Here is a 27,032-nt window from a genome sequence, read left to right as displayed (position 1 = left end):
ACTACCCCTATCCACCTGTGAACTGTCCCACTTTCTCATCTAAAATATAAAACCCTCTTGCTGCACAAATATTTTGGTACGGGTCTGTAGCGTCAAGAAGGCTGACTATAAAAATCGCGCTAGAAATTGGAGATAAATGTGTCTCCCTCCCCCCAAAACCTCAAGGTCTTTTTTGTGTATCTTAGTAAGCATATGCATACTGACAATAATATAGGCAGAAATTCCTGCTCATGCTGTCTACAGTCAATTTTAGAAATGAAGCTGTAATGCAGTAAGCTGCCTCTTTTAACGTTCATACTATTGCAAGGAGAGAGTTAACCAACCTGACTGACAGAACCCTAGCAAGATTACAGGAAAAGTCAGTACCCACTAAAACGCTGCCTGTGGCATAAGACTGAAGGGAGAAAATATTTGCATCTTCATCTGCACTCAGCTGCCGACTTGAATTTTAATTATTATAAGCACTTAAAAGACTTGCTTTCTCTGATGGTTTGACTAGAAACAAAGCCCTTGTATGGTCAAGGGAATAGGTCTGGTTAAGTAAAAAAGCTGCACAGCAACAGCTTACACTTCCTCACAGAAGAAACATGGCAATTCCTTAGCATATAAATGGTAACAAAAATATAAAAGTTCTTATATTCTCCACTTGAATGCATCAATTTCCAATATAAATCACAGGTTTAAAAACCAACAATAAAGAGGTATGTTCCAACGAATTGTAATGAATTATCAGCTTACCATCAACAAGGGAAGGGATAGATCTCTCGTTGTCAGAATTTGAGAAAAGGATCAACTCCTTGTTAATGAAATCATTGTAAGTCAAATGTTTTGTTGCTGTACCATATAAAAATTGCTGAAAAAAACACATACATTATTCATTCAATAAAAAACCCTTACATTTAAATCACACCTACCAGATATATTACTATTATTTAGGACTCACCTCGGGAAGGCCATGCAGCCGACGCTGTCGCCTGTCCTCCATGAAGTTTGTTAACCATTCCTTTCGGTCATCAATCTTCTTCTTACTGAAGGCCTGAAAAGATTCCAAGCACACTAAATGATCAGCGTATATATGTTTGGGTAAACGTATGTTACTTGAGTCAGAATTTTAAGTGTACCGCACTATCTGATCAAGTATTCAATAATACTTATTTGGACAAGATAATCCATATGATTAATGTTTACATTTAAGCAGTAGCAAAAGCACATGACCTTTCAGACACAATTGCACAAGTTTTTTGAACTGACAGATCTCTCATTGATCATAATTTATAAATTTAAATTACTTTCCCAAAATCTGTACACATTTAGACAAACATTATCATTCTTATTCCTCTCTCCACATCAGAGTTGTCCTTTGATATACAAGTTTAAAGGTATTGGGACCTTTCCCCAAATAATTTTAAGGTTGGGTTCATCATTTAGACTGAACTATAACCAGCTGTCATCAAGAAAATTAATTGAAGGTATTAGAAAAAATACCCCGCTCTTCTTGTCCTCTCCATGCCCTGTTTGCTCTGTCAGCCACAGAACACCAATAATTTGTAGCTGTTCCTGAGTGGTTGGCCCTAGACCTCTTAAGAAAATTGACAACTTGACAAAATTGACACTGCATGAAAAGACTAAGTCAGAGTTTAGGCCAGCTGACTGGGGGCCTTAGTCTTCATGATGACACGGCGTCACTTTAAAGCAACCGCTTATCACTACACAAAAGGACACAGGAATGTTCTGAAAGACTTTGTCCTATTACAGAAACAGAGTTCCCCTCCGTGAGTTTCTTCTCCAAAAGACTGTGAGAAAAATACACAAAAATTGAATATGTGATTTAAGCAAAATTTTCCAAAAGCTTCCTTCTCTTCCAAAAGTATCTTTTTCAGTTACCCAAAAAAAACCAAACCCAAAACAAGAAAACAAACCCTGTTAGGACTTTCTCAAGTGGCATTTTCAGTAAAAAGTAGAAACAACAACATATCATATAGAAGCACTTTTATAAGTTCTTACCAGTGTAATGGCAGCATCATCTTCAGGACCAGCGTATCGAAATAAGATCCGATGTCTTTCCATGTCAGCAAAATATTCTTTTGCTTCTTTAGCAGTGCTGGTACCCAAACCTGTATAATAAAAAGAAATAGTTACTCCATATTCAAAATTTAAGTTTTATTATTTTACTCATTTTATTTTACTGGGAATATTATAAAATCATTACAGAAGATACTATCATAAAAACAGCCACATATAAAACTTCATATACCCATTTATTATGTGTTTCTAGATCCATGAGGTTCACTTATTTGTTTCTAAACAAACCTTTGTAGTATTTTATCTTCCATGCTTTATGATTCTCCATATGTTTCTTCCACTCGTCAAATTCAGGAATACTATAGAATGAAAGTTCTTGCTTATTTTTGCTTGCCTTTAAAAAACAAAACAAAACCTAATCAACTTTTCTGTTGCACTGTAAGTAATAAATAAAATCTCATTAATAGAACCCATACCTTTACAATAGGAGTGATGAATTCCTCAAGAAAACCATGTTTCAACAGCGATGGCCAATTGTGATGAATAAAATTGATCAACAAGCCTTTTATGTGAGATCCATCCTGATCCTAAATCAGAACACGAAAACATGATGCAATCTTATAAAATGTCAGATCCCCCAAAACCACCAATAAACCACGCACTGGCCTGGATACATCAAAACAATGTCTGCTGACAGAAAATATTGAAGAGAACAGTTTTAATTTGGATTCCAAACTGGACCTGGGTATAAAATAGTCACCTGTGAAAGGCACTGTTCCTGAGCTAATAATAAACTCTTCCAAGCCAAATGCACGGTTGCAGCTCAAAGGTTGCTTTGCCTGTGGCGTGTTTCCTCTGAGAGGTAGACAGCTCTCCCAGACATCACGGAGCTGAATCTTTGTGGAAGAAAGCTAAGCCTGGCCCACAGTTCTCATTAGTGTTAATGCTTGAGAGTTCAACCTCTCAGGGAAAAAAAATAACAAAGCTTCACAAATATCCAAAGCACAGGATTCCTAGATTCTAAAATCTGAACAATAGCACACATTTCATGAGATTATCCAAAAATAATTGCCTGCATTCTTGTCTCTCCCAGGCTTTCTAGCATTACTACCTCATCTACTGTTTCCTTTTGTACTTACGTTCAACATGTTGTTGAGTTATCAAAAGCATTCATCTTTATACATGTATTTATTATTCCTTTGGCATCTCTGCTACTGTGCAGCAAGGTTCAGTTGTTCTTTTGGAGTAACCAAAACAACATATGAATAAATTATTCCCATAAAGAAACCTCATACATTAGGGATTCCCTCTGAATACATGCATATTGCCATAACACAGAGGCAGGTTATAACGCACAAAAGCGTAACCTACCAAATTGTAGTAAATCACATTTTAAGAAGCTCTGCATATCAAAACCTGTGAGTTTCAGACTAACCTGATCTGTCATGATCATAATTTTTCCATATCTCAAACTTTTCAGAGATTCTGGATCTTCATAGCTTTTCTTGTATTGTAGTCCAACTATTTTGATGATGTTGTTGATTTCTGCGTTTTCCATAATCTGTATTAAAAAGTTATCATTGCAGCCAGTGTAAACAGCAGAAATTCAGAAATATCCCAATCTTTTTAGGTGGGCTTTATAGCTACTATTTCAATGCAACCCTACCTCAACTTCATAATCTTTTTATCCCCAGCCCCCTTGCAGCCTTCACACTTGAAAATATTTCTTCTGTACATGCAAATTATCAAGAGTGCACTACTCCCTTTCTCCTCTACAGCCGCAGCACTTTGAGTCCAGAAGGCAGGGAGAAAAGTGCATGTAATGAAAAGACATCTCACAAAGCTGCCTTCTCTTTTCATTACTTCTATTGGCATCTGCTACACACATCTTACTATAGACGAAGTATGGAGGGCAGGAGTAATGGGATGGGTAATTCTGCTGCTACTGCCTCACATCAGGAGTAAATGAAATCACACAGCAATGGAGAGAATGTAAAATTTTAGGGTTTTTAAGTATTCATGTAAATTGGTAATATGAGTCATAGCAGAATTTCCTTGCACTTGTGAAGAAATGAACTTTATCACTCCAGTACTGTACTACCAGACTTAATACTTCCAGGCCTACCCCAGGCTTTAAAGTAGCTGATACTTTATGAAATGCCAGCCACAAGATTTTCATGAAAAAATAAAAATTAAAATATGAAGATGTAACCCTAGAAATAAAAAATAAACAGGAGACATCCATTTGTCAGCTAGAAAGGAGGTGACAAGACTGCTTACCTGTTTGTGAGAAGCTTCTCGAACATTGAGAATTTTACCCCTGAGTGGGAATACTCCATACCTGTCTCTACCAATAACACCTAAGCCAGAGACAGCTAAAGATTTGGCAGAGTCTCCTTCTGTTAATATTAATGTGCAGTCCAAGGAATGTTTGCCACCTGCAGTCCAGGAAGAAGTAGAAGGAAGGCAAAAAAACAGAAAGCATAACTTTTAAACTCAAATAACAGAAACATAATTGCATTGGTCACTAATATTCTTCCTACTCTACGTCAGGTAATTTAAATAGGCTGAATTTCTATTTTTAGGGATGGCCCTCCATACCACTAAAAATACACAACACTACACAACAAAAAGAAGTATCCTTGTCCTTAGCAATACACTATGGATTGCTACGGACAAGGATCAAAATAGACAAAATGGGAGGCAATGGTGGTACATCTTATGTAATGGTCTCCACAAGTCTGCACAAAAAATAAAAAAGACAGATTGCTTCTGTACCTTTACCATTTCATTTTTCTAGCTGCAAATTTCTTACACACATATATTACGCATGTCTGAGTTATATGCAGGAGTTACTTCCCATTCTGCACTTCCCCTTTCCTCACAGCGTATTTTCAGAAGTAATTTATTAAATTACATTTTTGGGGGTTTCTTTTTTTATTTTCCACTGGCTGAAGCCAGGCAACTGTAAGAAAAACTTGACAGAAAAGCTCAAAAAAATCAGAACTTATACATTCTTAGAAATTTCTCAAACAGAAGAAACAAATCTTTACTGATTTAGATTCTACAAGACACACTGCATTTCAGTGCCTGTGTGTCCAGTGTGCTCAAAACTGGCATGACATGTATTTTCTGTTTATTGCAACTGTAATAGGTGAATAGATGTTCTAAATAATGAACAGGTTCAAAAAAGGAACCCACCCTTTTCCAAGGGTATGAATGCTTATTAAACAGGTTTGCTATTTTATCAAGACCAAGTGGTAGGAAAGACTGCAAAAAGTATTTAAGCTGGTTGAGTCTCATCTACTGTTTATAAGATAATTTTGAATATATTAACATTTAAAATAGGTGCTTTGATTTGTCTTTTCCATGTAGGTAAAAACAACCCTGCACTTCCTATTACACAGAACTTACATTCAATATCTTTGGTTTTCTGCATCAGACATACGGCTTAATATAATCTAAATTAGGCAGCTATTCACACTGTATCAAAAGTTGTCAACAGCTACCATGCTATCAGCAAGGTGGAATCCAAATACCAAAATAAATACTAGCCTGCTGTTTTAGAATATATGAGACACAATTTTTTTCCTAAATGAATGGCAGAAAACACACCTGAATATGATCCAGGTGCACTTTCTTCTGGAATGGATGCGATCATTAGCAATTAATTTCATGGAAATACAATGTGCCAGGTATTTTCCTGCACACAGGTCTAAAGAACTCGAAAAGCAGAGGAACCGGCAGGTTCCAAGAACTCTTTTATGCTTCACCAGATTTAATAATCTAGCTGCTCCCTTACAATCCTATATTCCTATTCCTGGTTCTTTATTTTTCCTTTCATTTCTACCTCTTCTCCTCCAACAAGCCATAGAGCTATGTATACCTCATCAAGATCTCAAGAAAGCAAGAATGACCAGGTATAGGACTCATTCTTTTCAGTGGGGGAGTAAATCTGCAGCAAGTACCTCACTCTACAGATACATCTCTCTCCTATTCCTAAGTATTAACCAGTATTCAAAAATTCAGTTGTACCTGGCACTCAAGAAACCTGTGGATGCTGGACCTCAGCTACAAATTCACTCTTGAAGTAAAAATAAAATGTGAAAACCACAGGAAGAATTAAAGCCAAAGGCGTCTGTGGCCAGACACTATTGTCTCCCAGCTGCACTGGACTACTTCAGTCCAGCAACTACTGGCACCTGCTATTAGAAATCCAAGCCAACTCTGTTTCCTCATCTGATTTGGGGTGCTTATGAAAGTGTAATTCCTGGGACCCTTACAAATATTTATTTGTCCTGAATCGCAACTACATCAAATAAGACAACTGTTTTTTGCTGCCAGATTATAGATAATCTCTGTGTGACATGTATGAAGCAGTCTCCCTGAAACTATATCTTCATACATCAGTTAAACCTTTTCTCCAGCTTATGGAGAGGTCTGAAATTCTTTTGAAAAGACTATTTGTAACTGTGTAACTCTTCGTAATATGCTTAGTCACGTGCACATTCATAGCAAACACTCATATAGCAAGGAGTTGAATTTTTTGGGCCTAGAAGTGATCATTGTCTCTGACACGCACAGTTCTTACTTCACCTGACCCTGAGAATCTCTAATCCTTTCTATTAAGATCCCAAAGACAAAGAAAGATTCATAGTTCTACAGTGTTTTGTCTGTGTACTCATTAAAGAATTTCCATGGTACCAGGACTTCCTTATCCCCTTATGTTAAGAAACATCAAGCTTTCAGTCAGATGCAGTCACCAACTAAAGTTCATTGAGACAAGTTCTCAGGAGCAGAGCAACCAACACACACTCAGACACACTAAAGGAGTCACTCTCCTGTATTATTTTCTGCCTTCCCCTTCTCAATGAAAGCAGCTTTTTATTGAGGTCAGAGATCCTGATTATAGTATTAGCTTAGTTCTTGCACAAAAAGAACAAGAAATTCTTACTGATTTTCAAGAGCAAACACATGATCCATATGGTACTTTCAATCCTTAAAAAGAAAGGACTAAAGAACTTTTTACTAAATGTATTACTTGTGAACCTCCAATTTAAAACACCTTTGCCAGTATACATAACACTTCAGAAAGTCAGGCCAAGTGTGAATACGACAACATGCATTGTACTCTGAATGCCTCTCTGCCTTCCTGTGCGTCCACTCTGAATGTGCAATGCCTTCAATGTGAGAAGTCTAGTATGTTCCAGATCTTCAGTAAACCAATACCAGGGTAAGCCTCCTTGGGAGATGCAAGTATTCTTATATGCTCCCCATATAAGAATAACTAGGTGGCCGAGAAATACCTCAGCAACAGAGATCCAAGCCATACAAAACTTTAAGCATCAGTGTTGAGCCCAAATGAATCCCTACATGCCTTCCTATTTGAGGAAGTTTCAGGGTGAAAGGGAATGTAATATTTTATTAGTGCCCCTGTTACAAGTTAAAGGAGACATGATTATCAACTTTGGAGGCAAAATATGACATCTGAATAACTGGAAAAGTAATAAAATACTGAAGAAAACTCAATTTAAAAAAAAAAAATCAGTAACCTGAACCCAAGGAATCAAAAAGAAAGGGAGGAAAATTAAACAGAACTCATCATCTCATCAAGTCATCTTTGACTTGAACACTGGAGCTCAAAACAAAAAAGCCTCTTTAGCAGTCTTACATGCTTTTACTTACTTAATCCACCCACCTACTTCATTACAATTTCTCTATCTTCGCTTAATGTAAGGATGTATTAAAAAATCAACTAACATTAACATAGACTGGCAATATTTCAAGGTCTTTAGTCATATGTGCCCCTCAAATAATTCAAGGACAACTCCCATCCCATTGCTATGGGCACAAAGATGGTCAGGTGATCTTGGTTTCTATCTGTGCTAGGAAGCAAGCCAGCAGAGGTTGCCAGTTTGCCCTATATCCCCAGACAGGAACCTAATGGCATTTGAAGTCTCATGAAAAAAGTATCTTGAACCATTCCCTCAGGTCTGCATACTATGTGCTCTACTTCCTATAACTTGTGACCCTATAAAGATTCTGATCTTTTTATATTAGAAAGGTCAAGAAGACTAGTCACCTCCAAAATTGGTAACACTATTTAGCTGGAAACCACAATTAGAAAATATGCAGTCTTTCAATATGGAACTAGACTGCCATTTTTGTTCAGTATTATTAATTCTCTACCCTAGAAAGGATGGTATATCAAACTCACCATCACGCTTTAATTCTAGCTCTAGAAAGTTTAAAAAAACTATAAAGATTTCTATCAAAAAATATACATAAGGATGAGAAATAAAGTCTGGTTAAAAATCATGATATCTGTGAAAAATCTATGAAACATTAAAGACATTAAAAATAAGTGCTCTTACCAGCATCATTAGCATCATCCAGCTTCGGAATGCCCTTGATTTTACTGTGTTTCACTGATGAACATTTTTTGTTCAGCTGAGTTTGTGCCTTAAATTTGACCCAATTCAAAATACTCTCTATGATACCACAGTTAGAGGCCTATAAGTAACAGATCAGAATTGTGGATGAGAAAAATAAAGCTTCACATAGCAGATTCTTATATCTCAATTTTAAGTCACTGACCTAACACTGTTTCTCAGTGTCCTCTAAATTTTAAAAACTGCAACATATAAAAGGTCAAGGAATTAACACATACCTTACTGTTTAGCATTTTATGCACACAAAACACATCAAAACACAACACTCACACAGCTTCTTTTCCACCCCTTGTATAATTGGTGGAAGGAGGAAAAGAGGACTGAGACCTAACAAGAGGTTGTCTTATGTTGTGTGGTTGATGTGCTGAGGTGTTTTAGGTACTAAGCACCTGCTTCCTGGACTTTGACAGCAAAAAGTAACCTTATGGGATATTTATGACCATTTAAAGTTTCTTTGGAAATGGCTGAAAATGGCTGAAAGACAGCCAAAAGCTTTTAAGAATAAGGCTCTGTATCAACCATTTGAGAAGCTGATAACATTTTAAGAAACACATCTGCAGCAAAAATAACATATAGCGTATTTTCTAAACTAAAACTGCTTTAGGTTTGGTTTCACATCCAAAGAAAATACAGGTGGAGCAAAATACTGTGAGCTTTGGCTTTTCATTATCCCCCATAATACAACACTCATTGGTTAGAGATTCTGCTGTACATTTAACGCCTCTGGAGATCAATGCTCATTTCTGGGAATTTTAGAAAGACTGTAAATTAAACCTACTGACAGAAATACGAAATATATAACAAAATCTGAAGAATGAATACAAGACTGTGTTGCATTATTTTTTCCCTGTAAGTTCTATAAGAATGTCACCAGTAACACAGAATTAGAAGAATAAACCGCTATACAATAAATTAAGTTCTGATGCCAAGAGTATTAGCAGTGGTACCATTCTCCTTACTACTGGAGTTCCAGTTATGCTACCGGCACTAAATAGGACTTAGTATAATGAGTTCTGGCTAACAGAATTCTACTTTTCCTTCCTTGTATAAAAATGTAGTAAAGGAAAAACCTCTACTATGTATTTCTACTAACACATTCATTTAGAGTAGCAATTGTTAGCCTGTCTACAGCCAAAGTTTCTAAATTTGTTGCCTGAGAATAATGATCACTTTGAATACTACAGCCACAATTTTGCATTTCTTTGATTACTGGAAGATTAAGTAAATATGACATGTTCCCTCCCTCTCTTCACATTTTAGTGAAAGAGAATAAGACTGATATCAAATAATAAGGTAGACAATATTCGCAACCTCAGGGAAATATTTTAACACAAAAAATTAGTTAAGGCCTATGTTTAGGTTTTAAGAGTCAAATTCATTTCACCAATATAAATACCAAAATCTCCAAGAAATGAGCTGATTGGGTAAAGCTCGCTTTTAAATCCAGGGCAACTGACAAAACATAGTCATTGCTTCCATTATTAAGGTAAGAGAACGAACAGAAGTTCCTCCATTCCATTTTCATAGTATGTTAATGTCACTAGAGTACCATAATGCACTAATTAATCTTCTGCTACATAACATACATACACTCAACCCAGAATGTCAATTCCTGCTTCACAGAAAAAGAGAAATACGCTTTACTTACTGCTTTAAAAAATTTCTCAGATAGCTGGCACTTGGACCCAAAACTTTTAGGCTGCAATGTCATGTTTTCCTTTGTCTGGGAATCAAATGATGGGTTTTCAATCAAACAATTAACAAAAACCCATATATGATTCTTCACCTGTTGAAAACATAGAAACCAATTTACTCAACAAAATTACCACATTCATCTCTTTCAGTATTTTTGTATAAAGTTACTTGCCTGAAATGGTTTCACTGAAACTCCAGCTTTATTCTTCTTTTTCACCACTTCTATCAGTTTGCCCACAACCTGATCCACCACGTAATCAACGTGCCTACCACCCTAAATGACGGAAGAGAAAAAAAATAAATGAACCAACCCGCTGAATTTCCTAATAGCTTCAAGCCATATTAATAAAGCTCCTGTACTCATAATTAACTTTGAAAATCCATGCACATTAAGTTGCAGCATAAAAAAAATTTGTTTTTAAGTTTTTCTTTTGTGTCATTCAATCTTCATACAAGTGAGGATGATGGATGTTACATGGAACAGAAGAAGCAAGAGACCCTTCATTCCCTGTACAGTGGTGGACTGCAAATGTAGCTGCTTAAGAGTATGGCAGATCTGAATCTGGGATGGTACCTGCAACACCACATGGCTGTCAAGAGGTATCTTTTCAACAGGTACGTAAATAACCTTGGACTAAAAACACCATACGTTCATTCATCAAATTAAACCCATTTAATTTCCCCATTTAGTTCATAAGGAAAAAAAAATATGTTCAAGAGCTCACCCTCAGATATACAGTACCCATGCCTACTCCTTCCCAAAAGTCATTTCACCTTCTCTTAACTGTATTTACAGAACTCTAAATAAATGCTATTAGCATTCTTCGCTAGCCTTGGGCTTATACAATGGCAAACAGCGGGCAAACTGCAAATAGCCAACCACAAGATCCAGAAAACTTTAAAAGAACAGAGTGATATAACCTTAAGGAGATGAGCTCTTTAAAATTCACCAGAGGCTAAACCTGCTGCAAATTCATACCTGATGTAGCAACAAGAGATACATAACAGAGCATGCAGGTAACCATAAGCTGGCAAACCAACCCCTTAGCAGACCACAGGGCAATAACTTGTAGCTACGTAATCATGTTGCCACCTGTCTTGTAGCAAACAAGAGCAGTCAGCTGGACTCCCTTACAGTTACTACCCAAATGCAGAAGAAAAAAAAAAAGCAGCTTATAAACAATTTCTTGCATCATCATGGGGGGGGAGGAGAAAGAAAGAATATATATATAATTCTCTTCCTGCATTGCACCATAACAGCTGAAAGTGAAATATTCACAGTGCCTGTCACCATTCTTCGCTTTACCCTAGAAAAAAAGAGGGACTCTAAGTACTGATTATCCTTGCTTAAAGATATCTAACTAGATATTTCAAGTGAAGCCATTATTGCAAGAAAATGCTTGGTGGAGGCAATGTATTCACCTCCCAACTACAAGCACAACAAACCCTGAGAAAGAAATATTTACTTATGTACTTAAATTTTGGAAGTAATAAGTCAGAAAAGTTACCTTTTTCAAGCCATATATAACTCATGTTTTCTAATACGGCAGGATGATGAAAATACATATTATTTTCAATGTTTAAATAGTGATTTTACTATTGATGAAATTCAGTCTAAATAGGGAAGCACTAAGCATTTGAACACCTTCAGAAGCTGCCCCAAATCTTCTATCACCTTATCTATCTGCAATTCTCTTTGGACTTAAACTTTAAACCAGCTACAAAAAAAATGCCAAAACATGCTGCTAGACGACAAGCAATATTGAGATTAAATTGCTTGGAAAATAAAGGCATTTCACATAAGCTTTTGGGGGGTGTGGTGTGTCTATTATAGATCTATTACATCCTAACAATGAGTACTGATTTACATGCATAAACCACATCTAACAGTTATGGGGTATATTCTACAATGCAGAAGTGATCTGAATCAGAACTACTACTGAAGACTAGACTGGAGTATTTCAGTTGGAAGGGACCTACAATGATCACCTAGTCCAACTGGCTGACCACTTCAGGGCTGACCAAAAATTAAAGCATTGTTATTAAGGGCATTGTCCAAATGCCTCAAATACCAACAGGCTCGGGGCATCAACCACCTCTCTAGGAGATCAACACTTCCCTCCCCACTTCTCCTCCTCAGGAAGCTGTAGAGTGATGAGGTTGCCCCTCAGCCTCCTTTTCTCCAAACTAGACAAACCCAGTCTCCTCAGCTGCTCCTCATAGGACATTCCTTCCAGCCTTCTCACCAGCTTTGTTGCCCTCCTCTGGATGCATTCAAGGACCTTCATTCACATCCTTAAATTGTAGGGCCCAGCACTGCACACAGCACTCCAGGTGAGACCACACCAATGCTGAATACAGTAGGATAATCCCCTCTTTTGACCGGCTCTTTACGCTGTGTTTGATGCACCCCAGGATGTGGTTTGCCCTCTTGTCTGCCAGAGCACACCGCTATCTCCTATGGAACCTGCTGCCGACCAGCACCCCCCAGTCCCTTTCCACAACGCAGCTCTCCAGCCACTCCTCTCCCAATTTATACTTCTGCCCAGCATTACTTCAACCTAGGTGCAGAATCTGGCATTCGGACTTGTTAAATTTCATCCCATTAATCATAGCCCAATCCTATAATCTATCTAGATCCCTCTGCAAGGCCTCCTGTCCCTAAAGAGTGTCAACAGCACCTCCCAGTTTGGTATCATCAGCAAACTTGCTAATGGTGCATTCAACTCCTGCATCCAGATCATTGATAAACATATTGAACAGGACTGACCCTAGCGTTGAACCCTGAGGGAACATACTAAAACAGCACAAGCTTCTGTCATAGACAAAACATTCCAGATTAGGAAGAACAACTAGTATTTGAAGGTATGTATCCTGTAGTCTTTAATTCTATGGAACAATGACTACTGAAATTTCCTAAACCAATGGCGATAAATATGTTTAAATATTTACAAGTCCAAGGTGGCACAACTTCCCTTACAGGTAAAATAGCAGCCTTTGTTCAGAAAGATGTCAAAAATATGGACAGTCCTAAAGACCTTGATATCTGAAAGCTGTTTACATTTTTGCTTATTCAAATGCCTTCCTTTAAATTTATATACAAAAAAGTACAAATAATAACAAAATGCTAAATTCTAGTAGCTGTTATAGAAAGTTCATAGTGCTTTGACTAAAATCTATTATCTTTAACAAAGAATGGAGTGATGCAGGCATATCCTATGCAATTAAAACACACCTAACTCAACACTCAATATTTTACACAGAAGACCACCTTTGCTTAATATCAATTAGAGCCTTACAAAAATACAGACTAAATAATGGTTCCTGTTCAGACCAATTTGCATCAGGACATACAAAATAAAGAAAACACATCTATGGAGACATTCATCATTAGGTAACAAACAAAAAACTCCTCCTTCTTTAAAGCTGTTTTTAAAACAGAACTGAGGAGGAAAAAAAGCTTTTGATGGGTATAAGTACAAAATAGATAGGAAGTAAGAAATTGAAAACAACAAAACTAATGATAAACAGCAGCCAGAGGAAGACAGAGGAAAAGAAAGAACTAGGAAGGAAAAACCAGAAGTTAGGATTCCACATTCTAAGGCACAGTATGCATCTGAAAAGACTGTAGAAGATGTGAAGTGGTTGAATTCACAGGAGATAGTAGCTGTGTTCTCAACCTCATGTAGAAAGTAGAGATGAAAAGAAAAAAGAGAGAGGAGGTAAAAAATAGCTTAAGATGGTAAATATTATTAGTCATAACCAAAACCAGTAATTGCACTTCAAAGAAACCATCTATGGTTTCTGTCAGTCTCTAGAATCACCAACTAAACAGCAACACAAACCACTAGCGTCTTTTAGAAGCACCACACATACAAGTATTTTTCATGGCATTTCTTCTTAAAAACACATACACACACACCGCACGCCCCCAGAAAACAAAACAAAACAACACAACAAAAGCAGCAAAATAAAAAACCCCAAAAATCCCCAAAATTAAAACACAACAGTTTTTATTCACATATGGATGACAGAGTTTCAGCACAGGAGAGTTCACGTGAAAGTTCATACATCGACATCCTGCCACTTTAAAGAAAAATAAAACCATTTCCAAACTGTAAAAAAAGCTACTACAGGAAAATATTACATGTTTTAAAAAAACATTCCACATTTGAATGCCAATTGTAAAGTGCATTACTTTTACTCATCACATTACTGAAAACTTATGCTTACGGGAATATCTCAGTATATTTTTGTATTGACAACTTCAGCAATTTTCTTTTTTTTTTCAATTTTAGCACTTCAAATAGTTTTCTAAAACTAACATCTGACACATCAAAAATTAGCTACTTACCAGTAATTCTTGTTCTTAGAAGATATTAGTTACTAATAGTTCCCCATTCCTGTGTCCATTCTTAGTGTGTAGCATTGAGTGAGGGATGTTCAGAGCTCAGCTGGGAACCTTTCAACCATCTCACCAGTAGGTGGCACATTTACCCACTATAGAAGCATAACAGCCTATAACTGCCCCAACTGTCAGTACATTTTCATACAAGACAGAAAAAGAAAAATACTCTCTAAATCTAGAGGGCTCTAAATGACTATTATGACTACTGTATTATGAGAAAGAGCACTAAATCTGCATAACCTTCTTTTCCCAGAAGTCCCATAATGACTGAATCCCAGTCTTGTAAACTTCAGGATTCAAAGACATCTAATGAAATGGTAACAACTGAAATCTTAAAAATGAAGCTTGGACTGGCTCCTATATACGTTCTATTCATATCACCATCAATAGCCAACAGCCTCAATTAATTCCAAAGAAAGCCATATTTAAATTCTATGGACAGATAAATGGTTCATATGGCAAACAAATTCAGAAGCTAATTATAAATTTGAAATTTTCATTGAATTAGCTATAGAAATAAAATCTTATTTTCTTTGCATTTGTTTTCTATTATGTTTATTTCATTAGAATAAATCTGAAAACATCAAGCTCTGGAATGGTCCTCAATTTCTTGCTGAACTCCAGCAAATTTTAACAGGTTCGGATGTTCCCTCCACCCTACTCTACTATCTGACACTGCATCTGTATTAGCTAAAATCATTAGTAGTATTACAGTTAGCAGTGCTGCCATACTAAAAATATCATTAGACAGTTAATAAGTTTCTACTACAATTTCTACTACAGCTACTATTTGAGAACTTAAGACAACCATGTTTAATCAGTTTATATACAAGTCTCACCAAAAGGTTATCTGCACAACCGTAATAGCTACAAACATTATTTCAAATGCTGCCTCAGACCCTGAAGTCGAATTCTGTGGTGGCCTACTGTGGCAAAATTGTGAATAAATGGGGACCTGACAAAGGTAACAAATTTACAAGAACAAAACAAGGGAGTTGTGCCTCAACATACTGCCTGACCTTCTACACACCCCTCAAAAAAACCCCCATCAACCTAAAAAAAACTTGTTTGGAATTTAAAGCAAGTTTAAAAAAGGTGGAAGGGAAGTTATGACTGGGTGCAATTTATCCAGAAACAGAAATGAAAAGCTTTCAGCAAACAGCGATAAATAACCAAAAAACAGCTGAAATGAGCTCCTCACCTGTTAGCAGATAAGGGGACAGGCAGTTGACGCAGTTAGTTACTAGCCATTATGTCTCATCAGTGGGTAGTTGCACATCAATTGCTGGTGAGGTGGTTCACCGGCCCCGAACATTCCACATCCAGTCACACACATAAGGCATGGATCGGGAGAGTGGGAAAAACTAGAAATTACAACACTTACCTTTGAAGAATACACAGTATTTTTTCTATGAATTTTCTTAAAGAATATATGATAACAACGTATGTGTAACTGCATGATGGGTGAAAACTGATCCAAAAGAGTCAAATTCAAAATCTTTTGAGTAAGTGTATGCAATATATTTAACTTAGGCATCAATAAGTATTCATTTTTTCCAAATACATTTTCTTCACTTGATTATCAAACATTATTAAGTTTCTCTACATTGCCAGCTTCTTCATAAAAGTATTGTATACATCTTTAAGGTCACACTGTTTTTCTTCTTTATGTTGCATAAAGAGGCCTGAATTAAAACTAAGTTTTAACCTTTCAACTACCAGATACATTTGTTATCCCTAGTTTTGACAAGTATCAGATAAGCATTTAATTAAATATTAGTAAATTTAATATTAGTAAATTAGTAAATATTCTACAATGAAATAAACTATCCCTCTTACCACTGAACGCTGGTTCAGTTACACTGAAAATGACACTAGAAGAATTTATGTAGTAAAAATTATATACCAGCAAAACACTGGCTATACACCATCTACCACCAAGATTAATACTGGTACTTCTGGGCACCTGCCTAGAGTACGGACCCCACTTAGTGTAACCATTGGTGCTTATGAAACACTTGTGCTACCATCAGAATTTTCTTCTGATCAACTCTTTTAGAAAAAGATCTGAGCAAGAAGGGTTTTTTAAGTGTCTGATGACAAATTTTTATCTTTCTCATCTTTTGGGGAAGCTCATGGTTAAGATTCCCCAAAACCAGCCTCACCAATCACTAGAATTGCTTGACTGTTGTTAGATCACTCATCTGGTGCAATTTGTCAAGAGTAGAAATGACAAAGAATTTCTTGCACCATGGATGGATCCCAGATCCCTAAACCCGGGCCACACCAAACTAGCATAAATGAGAGTTACATTAGTTTATTTCAGGTGATTGCCTTGGTGCCTGACCACCCCAGCAATGTGAGAAGCACAAAGACTGTACTTTAGTATGTTGAGCATATTGGTGCCTCGTCATAACTGAAGATTTGCTATGATATCATTTCACCACTACTGTAGTTGCTAATAAGTACAGAGAACACCTAGATCCCCCTATATAGAAACACAAAGAAAATTAGTCTCAACATTTCAGGCCAGTTTTATACATCATAAAGCAATAAATGGAAAGCCATTTTTGCCCTCCAAAACTTGCTATTACTAGCTTTAAAGGGGTTTGTACATTTTTTTACCTTGATTTCAGAATTATTTTATTACAATGTGTTAAAAAGTAATGAATAAAATAGTTCTATTCATTATATATTTAATCAATATCATGTATGCTCACATAAGACATCAGTATCACTGATAATTATTACTAGTGTTTCAAAAACCAGTGCATATTCAGAAATACTGCTATGAATGTATTTTGATTGCATTTAATTGCTCTGCTAGGTCCTCTCATGCAAAGGATCATCTCACCTATTTACTTTTAGTAACCCAGATTTACTTTTTCATCTGACTAGGCATAACTTTAGCACACATTTTTACCATTTACATTTTTTAATCATTTAATATAACTACTCACCTTTGTGGTAGCTATACTATTTACAAAGCTGATTTGCTGAAACCCTTTTTCACTTAAAGTGAGGCACACATCCCATCGTTCATTCACAACTTCATGAATAACTTTGAGTGCAACTCCAGTTTCATCTAGCTTGTCTTTTACGTAAAGATCTACATAACTGCGAAATCCATTTACCTATGAGTAATACAGATAACAATTACTATTTTTTTGCATCAAATACTCAGTACGCTTAAAATATTTTAAATGAGGCTCTTACAGGTAATTTCTTCCCATTCAACATGACTTTGACTCCTTTGCATGACCCAGCCAAATCATATGCTCTTCTAGTCATGAGGGCCACAATATCCTTATCGAGTTTTTCCATTTTAAATTTAGACAGATCTGGCTGGAATGTAATGCATGTGTAGTCATCACCATCAAAATGCTTAATCTTGGGTTCAGAGGTCTTCATCATATTGTTCATCCAAGTCTTTGGAAACAAAACATTTTAGATGTTAGTTTACAATACATGTTATCCTCCTCCTCTGTTCCATTTTCCAGCTATGCTAGGATTGCAACAGCTATGCAACAAAAAGCTCACAGACTTCTTTTAGAAGTTTCCTCTGCTAAAACTCTATGCATAAAATTAATTGCTTTACGAAGATTTGCACAAGCACCGGTGACAGCAGATTTGTGGTTTCTGTAAATATGCAGGTATCATTGCATTGACGGACATGAGTCTAATGCAAATAGAGCCCACCACAGAACTGACTAAATTAGATACAAGTGAGCTAGCCAAACAGTCCTTATTGCCCATCAGTTTAACACTTGTAATCTACTACACAGTTCCACGGAGAGGCTTATTAGTGCCTGTGCAGAGACTAAGTCTCTGAGATAGCATCTTTGTGGCTGTGCAGTCTACCAAAGCACGCTTCTTGACAAACCAACTTGCTCAGACTTGACTCGTGAGTCTTGGTATTGTTCCCTGTTTAAGAACATGGGCACATTTATAAGACTAAGCAGAATGCCTACTCACAGCATATATCAAAGTTCAGTTTATTAAATTTTAAAAATTTTTGAAAATACTGGAAAACATAGCACTTTAAGTCATAAAGCATGTAATTTTCAAAAAGTATTGTTTATGTAGTGACATAACAGCATAACCAGAAATTAATTACTTGTCCAGAAAAAAAGAGAAGGAAGCTACCAACTGGGAAAGACTCCAAAGCCAAGGAACTTTGCTATCTAATACTCTAATAAAGTTCTTCAAACTTTTTGAAAGGTGGCCATCGCAAAGCTAACCACAATAGATCACATTACATTCAACCCCTCGTCTGTGTGCTAACAATGATAACAATGAGCAATGGGCTCGAATGGGGAAGGAGGGGGGTTTGCACTGAAGTCCAGCTAGGCTAAGGAAATTCATGACATGAACACTGAAAAAATCTTTTTCTTAACACCATACAAAATTATCTAGATAATTGTTTCCATGTTTGCACAGCTACGTAGAAAGATTTTTTGACAAATTATATAACAGCAGTTACAAAATGTTTCAATAAAATATATTCCTTTTCACATGCACGTGAATATAGTTTTAACAGAAGAAATTTGCTTTTCATTTTTAGTCACCTAACACTCCCAAGAAAAAGATTACTTAACAAAAAAAACCCAAATTATAATACACAGAAGTACCAATTTTACTGACTGAACTGCCTAGCCTGCAAACTCTACACATCCATTTGAATGTTAAATGATTCATTTCATGGAATCTTCATGAAATATACAGAATGTGTTAAATTTTAACTTTATAATTACAGCAAAGGAAAAAAGTTGAGATGATTTCTATACCTGCTTAAAGCTGTGTTTGTATTCCTTGCAAGCAGTTTCAACTGTAAACTTTGTACTAAATATGTTACAAAGTTTTGCACCATAGCCATTGCGCCCACCTGAAAAAATAACATATAGTAAGTTTTCTACAGCAGAACCATTATTTACGATATGCAGAGAGTATGCCAATGAAGTAAAATGTTCCTATATAAGACAAAAGCTGGGCCACATGTCAACAGCTATCAAAGGATGCCAGAGATGGAGTTTCACACTACCTCCAGTCTGGTGCAACTGCTTCTGCCTCAAAAATGAGCAGTTTGCTCCCCGCCTCAAGGCCAAGATGCTCCCATTGCTTCCCTAGTGTTGATCTACCAGTTGCTTGCTGAAAGGCAAGTGACCTCAACACCCTGATGCAGCTGAAAACTAGGTCATGATCAGATTCAAATCAATCTGCAACCACACCTCATAATATGGACAAAACATATGGGGTAGGATAGAAAAAGAACTAACTTTCATTCATGATCTAAATTAGGGTTACTTGACATTCAGGATAATAAATCCTATATTAATTTATTAAATTTATTTTTCTCTTCATTTCAAAGAGCTTAAACGTTTAAATGCTTGCATACATTATAATCAAAATATGAAAATATTGTTTGTTACTGATTACTGGCATTAAAGATGTAAATGTAAAGTTCTCTGTAAACATTGATACTGAAAAAATAAGATTTTTTTAGTCATTACTCTAATGACTAATAATGGTGACTAAGTGATGATCTGTCATGAAACCGACTAGAAAGAGAAAAGTAAGAAGTGAAAGCATACTGAAAAGCAAATGATGGCTTAATTAAATGAAACAAAGCATGATAAACAGTCTTGCCTGTAACTTTTTTCTCATCATCATCGTAGTTGCTGGATGTTAGCAGCTGCCCAAAGATTAAAGCAGGTACGTATACTTTTTCTACTTTGTGTTCCACAACTGGTATACCCTTTCCATTATTCCATATGCTGATAATGTTTGATTCCCTATAAAATAATGAAAACATTAAGCCAATTAATGTAATCCTTGAAGACGGACTCCTGCACACATTTTACCTGTTAAATAACTTCATAAAATACAATAAAAGCCCATATTGTTACCACATTTATTCACAGGTCTATCAATTTTAATTACCAAAAAACCCCTACTTCTTTGTGCTTATTAGATGTTTTAGAAGGAGCATAATTGCCCATACATGACAGTATTTCATATAATAAAAATAACACCCAAAAATCTGTTTGAAGAGCTTTCACTATCAACATTATGTGCAACAGAATCCTGAAGTTTAGTGACAGAATTATACTTAAGTTACAGATATAACTTTTTAGGTTTCATTGAAATCCACCCAGACACAGCCTAGTTATCTGTTTAAAGCTGTTATTTCCCAGTTATGATGAGCATTGTAACTTATTTTGTGCATCAATGCCAAAATTCATCAACATCTGGCACCGTTAATACTTGTACCTCTCATATAGAATTTTCATTTTGGAGTATTAGAGAGTTCAAAATCATGACAGGTCAGGCAGATTTGCACTACCATTTCCCTCCCACTCCACAATAAAAACAATTTGGCCTACAGAAACTGATAATGCACTGAAAAATTGCAGAAAAATTACTTCTCAGCATATTTATCCTAAAGATTATGTGTGAAAATTAGGTCTCTCAAACATTTATTATTTAGTTAATCATCACTGGATAGTACTAAAGGAACCCAATCAACATCTATTTAACTACCATTCTCATTAGTAAATACCTCTAAGTATTCGATTTCGAAAAACAGTGGTAAAGACATATTTGCAATCTGCAGTTTCAGTGTGATATAGCTGACTAATTCAAATGTAACCATATTCTAATGCTACAGGAAGTTCAAGAGGTGCAAAATTATGCTACAAAACCTCAAGGTTGGTATTTACGATTTATAAGTAACCTGGGTGGTTATAATTATGTACTGCCAAGCTTTCATCTAATCATGAATTTTATAATCTGGTTTTAACTTTCATTCAATCAAACATTAATGAGATGTTTAGGAAAGCAAATTATTATAAATTCAGAATGGTAGCATTTACTGTTAAACATTTTTAATTCACCCTTTCATCTTAAAATATGAAGCTAGTGGAAATAATTCAAAAAATATTATTTTGTTTTTAAAGTATTCAATTTAATTTAGTAAAATCATTTGTACAAATCTGAACTACAATAGCACTGGCAGGGAAAGGAAATGAAAACATGCTTTTACTTACGGATCAATGGATATTTTAATACAAGTCATATTCTTGTCCCTCTGCTTATTGTCAGCAGCATTTACTATGAAACAAAGCAGCACAAATTAACAGTTTCTAGGAGCAATAATTAATTACTTGATCTGTAAAACTGATTATATACATATTCCACCATGAGTTACAATGGTCCAGGTATTTCTTAACCTGGTATCCTTTCGTATATTCTGTATCTTATTACTGAGGTCTATAAATATGACCAAGTATCTACAAGAAGGTATTTATCAACCTTCTTACAATTACTGACTCTATTTCTAGCCGTTAGATTATCTTAGAAATAAATATAGACGTGTATTTTGTAAGCCTGTTCTTGTAACTGTTCTTAACATAACAAGCATTTAATTCTTCTTTTGCTGCACTTGTTTGGATATTTATTACACATATTACATCTTGTATGTTAAAAACCCTAGGAAATTATACGCATCACCAGATCAGTTTACACATCCTTTCGCCACTGAAACCCAATCCTGAAAAAGTCACATCCACTAAGGAATGCTTTAATTGCAGCAAAAGTTATCTCTAAAGAGCCTGTGATACTTATAACTAACAGTTGTAAGTTAGTTCCTAAACAGCTTACATAGTTTAGGATCAAAAGAAGCATAACTGGAAGTTAACATTTGACCAGTTTAATTAAACTACACTCCAATCTATATTAACTACAAACAACAGAAATCAGAAATGTGACTATGGCCATTAACCACAAAAACGCATTACAATTGTTTTCAGTATTTGCCTCATCACTGATGAAATAGATCAAAATAAACCCCCAAACCACCAAAGGACATGAAGATAAATCCATTAAAATTAAAATCTTAGTATATTATAAGAATCTCAGTATAAGATCAGATATGTCAAGGCGCTTTTGCTGAAATCATTAAGTGCAGTTTCATTAAAAAGTATGCACAGCTACAATGTCCAATTTTTGTACTGTTATTACAATGACCCCTAGCTCTCAAACCACACTCTGTGGAGCAGTTATCAGTGCTACATAAAGAAGCAATAAGCCATACAGTACTACAATAATAATACGATAATGATCTTCCTTTTGAATGGGACAAGATGGAAGTGACTCCTTCCTGTGAAAAGCCCATGAATTTAATCTATGAGGTGGCACTCAAAAACAAAGTGACAAAAGATTTTCATTCCCATATTTGTCAAATTATGTAACGAGTAAAAAACAAAAATTAAAAATCCTTCTTTTCCACCTGGCCAAGACATAGTCTTTACTGCCTCCAAAACAGCAATGCTGCAAAGCATAGTTTTAGAGGCGTGGATAAGTGCTGAACCCAATGAAGGTCAAGACAAAATTTTTATTTACCTCAATAGAGCATAGTTTAGTTTACAATGTAATCCCACTAATCTTTCAACATAACTTCATAAAAACTGATTAGCCCAAGAATTCATGTCAATTAACCCAAAATATCAGTTCAGCCTACAGCACACTCCAGATACTGCACACTTCTACTGCTGGTTAGTCTTCAGCGTGTGCCTGTCACCAAGAGAATATCATAAACTACTAAAGTCATAGTGACTCAGGGACTTTCGACAGAATTTTCTAAAAATTATTTGTTTGTGTCTCAGTCACCATGCTTTGAAATGGCAGTATGATACTTATTCATTTTAAAACTGGGTGAAGTCTAGAAATGACCCATGTAAGAATCACCATCATCATTCTGTACGGAAGGAGGTAGTTTTAATGATTCACAGGATGACAATTTAAGTTAACACTTAGACAACTTTCAGTTGTCATCTTTCAGAAGAACAATCTTCTTTCAAATGTTACCTAAAACTGTGGCCGTGATCAGCTTTGCAGCTTAAAATCTTGCAACAATATTGATCATAAAGAATGATCTAGTTTGGACATTCAGTAACAAATATTTACTCTGTCTCACAAGTTCAGCCGGAAAACACTCTTCCCTCTTTAAAGTGTTCTGTAGTGCTGGAATGCACTAAAATTTTCATGCACTGAATTTTAGTGGCACGCTAAGTCTGTGATTTAAGCTTAGATACAAATCAATGTGCTTTGAGAGCTCTCAGAAAAGCATGTACTCCATAATTCTAAAGCAATATTATTGTTAAAAATACTTACCAAGGATTTCATCAAAGATCTTGTACAAGCCTGGAACAAAGGTAACTTCTCTGCAATTCATTCCTACATCTTCATCATAAACCCACATTAACTACATGTAAACAAAATAAAATAAAAATATTTACTTGTCTTGGTAAACCAGCTTATGATTCTATAAGATCTACTTCAGGAACTTTACTCTTCCAATCTGATTGATGCTGTTGTACGAGACAAAAGCAGAAGTTTGGCAAAAATTACAACTATACCCACAAAGACTTCCATAATGAAAATCCATTATTTTCTACTTTGGTGGGGAACTCCAACAGTACAGACAGTGAAGTTAGACACAATTTGCAACTTCATAAAAAACAGCTGAAAAAAGTGCCAGCAGGAGGCTTAAATTCTCTGTTCTCTACCTAAACAAACAGATTAAAGCATTTTTGGACCTAGAGCCAATGCTACTTACAAAGATGTATATGTATTTGTGAGCATATAGACATGTTCGTAAACACACACATAGCTATATTTACACATATAGGTGTGTGTTTATGTTTTGACTGAACTTCAACATTTTCTGAGCATGTTTTCTCAGGTGAGCAAAGCACTGCTTTCAAAAGTCTTCTCTTGACCCCTTCCTACACATGCATACATAAACATGACCACGGTTTTTAGCATGACAGAATGCAGAATACTCAGAAAAGTAGAGATTTGCCTATTTATTAAGCAGAATAGTCATTTCTTCATTAAAACAACAACTATTAAGGCTGTAAACTTAGTGACACTTACCTGAGTTAACGGTTCAACTGACCCAATGTAGGTATCTGGACGGAGGAGAATGTGCTCAAGCTGAGTCTTTTTCTGATAAACTCTTTCAACAGACATCTTCTTTGAAGTGTCATTTTTATTAATGCTTTCTGAGTCTTCCTTTTTTGAAGCATTCATCTGATTATCAAATAATGTCTAAAAAAAAAAGACACCAACAATCAACCTCATTCATTCAATCTGTCACTCTCAAGATATAAACAAAACCTGACAGAGACTAAAATTACAATCAAAACTTGTCATGTAATTTAAATGTTAAGTCTTCAGATGTATTAAGATCAAGCTATCCTCTCAACAGAAAAAAATCAACAGATATGTTAGTTTCTTAACAAATTGTCACATATTCAAATTTTAGTGATTTACGAAGCATGATAAACTAAAATAAGGAAACAACGGTATATTACAAAAGACACCCACTTCCTCAGGTTAAGAACTTGTAATATCTATTTTGTGCTTAAGCATTTGAATCCAAAACACTGAATACTCTTCTGAATAACAACAGTAAAGCCGCTCTTTTACATTTTAGTTCAGACAATTCATTCGGCAGGACTTCTGAAATGCTGTAATGCCTCTCGTACAGCTTCTCAATTGCTATAACTTACATTTTCTATTTAACTGAAGTAATTAAACCTGTTCCAATCCCAGTTCAGAATGTTTTCTGATGAAATAAACCAAGAACCATAAAAAAAGAGAATCACCTAGGCTAATATCAGAATGTAAACAGAGTTCAAGCCTAATGTGGCTGGAGATGATGAAAAATGTTTTGATTGGAAGAGCAAGCAGTGTTACAGAAAACTAATCCACTTTTGGGGGGAGGATACAGAGATTTGGTGCATCTTTAAGCAAATTTTTCCTGATAAATACCTCCTTCCCATTTAACTAAAACCACACAAAAGGAAAAGTTAAAATCTCTCAGATTGTAGAAAAGCCCCATTCTGAGACAGTAAGAGTGTATCTACCAAGAGACTAGGTAGACATTTTACAGTATACATGCTTACCTGTAACTTGGAATTACCTTAAAAATACCAATAAACATAACTTGAACTCACATGATTTATTTGCCCGACTAGCAGACATAACAGAAAAAAAAATTTGTCCCCACCTCTTGAAATAGCTTCCTCCTCTTGCAGGGGATTTACCAACTTGGAAGCAGGTGTTACATGAAGAGTAAAAACCATTAACAGATAAATAATGAGGACAAAACCCGCTTGCCACTTAGGTAAATATTTTACTCCCATTTAGCTGTTCCCAGTAAATCTCTGTATAAAGTAAATATAGGCTAAACTCCAATCCTGGATTAACTAATCGCCATATAAATTTCTCAACCAGAAGAAAGTATCATCAGTTCTTTCAATTAGCCTTCATTGCAGCCTCAGGTAGCACTGAAAGCAAAAGGTAAGAAAGCCTATAAGCACATAGGAACAAGGAGCAAAGTATTCTGAACTCACCCAACACACTTCAGCAGATTCAAAAAGGCCAAACACCAACCTATATCATACAATTAACAAGGACAATTCTCCCCGTATTATTCCAATTTGTCTTCTCCAGCTTCTACTATTTAAGCTTTGATACTTTTTTTTTCATTCTCCTCTTAGCAGACACAGAAATAAAGCATTTCAATCTATTTAGAATGAAGGAAATTACCTTCCTCTTCCACATTTAGAGATCACATTTTTCTAGTTTATTTACAGAAATACTATGAAACACGCACTTCAAGAACTTTGCAGACTGTGCACCACAACAGCCAATTGTTTGGCCCTGAGTAAATCTGATCAGGCCAAATGAGAATCAAATATTCTCTACTACCCAGTCCCATAATTGACAGCGTCCAAAATAAGAGAGGTAAAGAACCCAGGGGACCCCACAATCCTGCACCAGGATTACATGCAGCAGAGTTGGAACCACACAACTAACTCTCATGACTTTTCTTCTGGAGCATATCACACCTCCCGCCAAACAGGAAAGTTGCAAAATCGCATGCATGTGATTAAAGTGTTTTGGTATCCAAGTTAGCTTAGTCTCCACACTGTCATTTGGTCTAGAACTGTGACAACCCCACCAGCCCAAAAAGTTTAGCCATGGATCAGCTAAACAAACAGAAACAAAACAGGACTTTGCAAATAGATACATTAAACTGATATATAGAAGAGGAGGAATGAGAATTGTTACTAAAGAAGCATTGCCAATAGTTGCAATGTAAATTCTATTTCATTGAGTAGTTCTGTGAATGATGTCTAGGCTTCCAATAAGCTTCAGTGCATGTGTATGTAAATATTTGGTTTTTTAAATATCTTTCTGACCTTACCAGCTTTATTATAATCTTTGACAACATACCTCATAGGAGTCACCTTTAGCTCACTTACTGGTTCTATAGCTCTGCTAGCATTGTTTTACTATGTTCACTTGTTCTAAAAGGACAAATGATTAGCAGGAAAAGAAGGTAATATTTCTCAGATGAAGCACAAGTAAGCGTTGAAAGAAGG

The 27,032-nt window shown here is 35.7% G+C and overlaps 1 protein-coding gene across 2 annotated transcripts in view; it reads right to left on the bottom strand.

Moving 5' to 3' along the window:
• Nucleotides 1–27,032, bottom strand: part of TOP2B (DNA topoisomerase II beta) — a 65,136-nt gene that overhangs the window by 22,583 nt on the left and 15,521 nt on the right. For both annotated transcript variants that reach the window (XM_054815858.1, XM_054815859.1), the window contains exons 2-18: nt 24,514–24,687; nt 23,749–23,839; nt 21,624–21,687; nt 20,224–20,369; nt 19,365–19,462; nt 17,794–18,006; nt 17,538–17,711; nt 10,342–10,443; nt 10,123–10,260; nt 8,397–8,535; nt 4,303–4,460; nt 3,458–3,583; nt 2,499–2,609; nt 2,311–2,416; nt 2,005–2,114; nt 944–1,036; nt 739–853 (exon numbers count right to left, since the gene is read on the bottom strand). In XM_054815858.1, coding sequence (XP_054671833.1) covers nt 739–853; nt 944–1,036; nt 2,005–2,114; nt 2,311–2,416; nt 2,499–2,609; nt 3,458–3,583; nt 4,303–4,460; nt 8,397–8,535; nt 10,123–10,260; nt 10,342–10,443; nt 17,538–17,711; nt 17,794–18,006; nt 19,365–19,462; nt 20,224–20,369; nt 21,624–21,687; nt 23,749–23,839; nt 24,514–24,687 — 2,158 coding nt within the window. The remainder of the gene's footprint in view (nt 1–738; nt 854–943; nt 1,037–2,004; nt 2,115–2,310; nt 2,417–2,498; nt 2,610–3,457; nt 3,584–4,302; nt 4,461–8,396; nt 8,536–10,122; nt 10,261–10,341; nt 10,444–17,537; nt 17,712–17,793; nt 18,007–19,364; nt 19,463–20,223; nt 20,370–21,623; nt 21,688–23,748; nt 23,840–24,513; nt 24,688–27,032) is intronic.

The sequence above is a fragment of the Grus americana genome, chromosome 2 (assembly GCF_028858705.1).
Source record: "Grus americana isolate bGruAme1 chromosome 2, bGruAme1.mat, whole genome shotgun sequence".
In the NCBI taxonomy this organism is placed as follows: Eukaryota; Metazoa; Chordata; class Aves; order Gruiformes; family Gruidae; genus Grus; species Grus americana.
The sequence above is the reverse complement of the archived record's forward strand: the minus strand, read 5'-3'. Positions and strand labels throughout refer to the sequence as shown.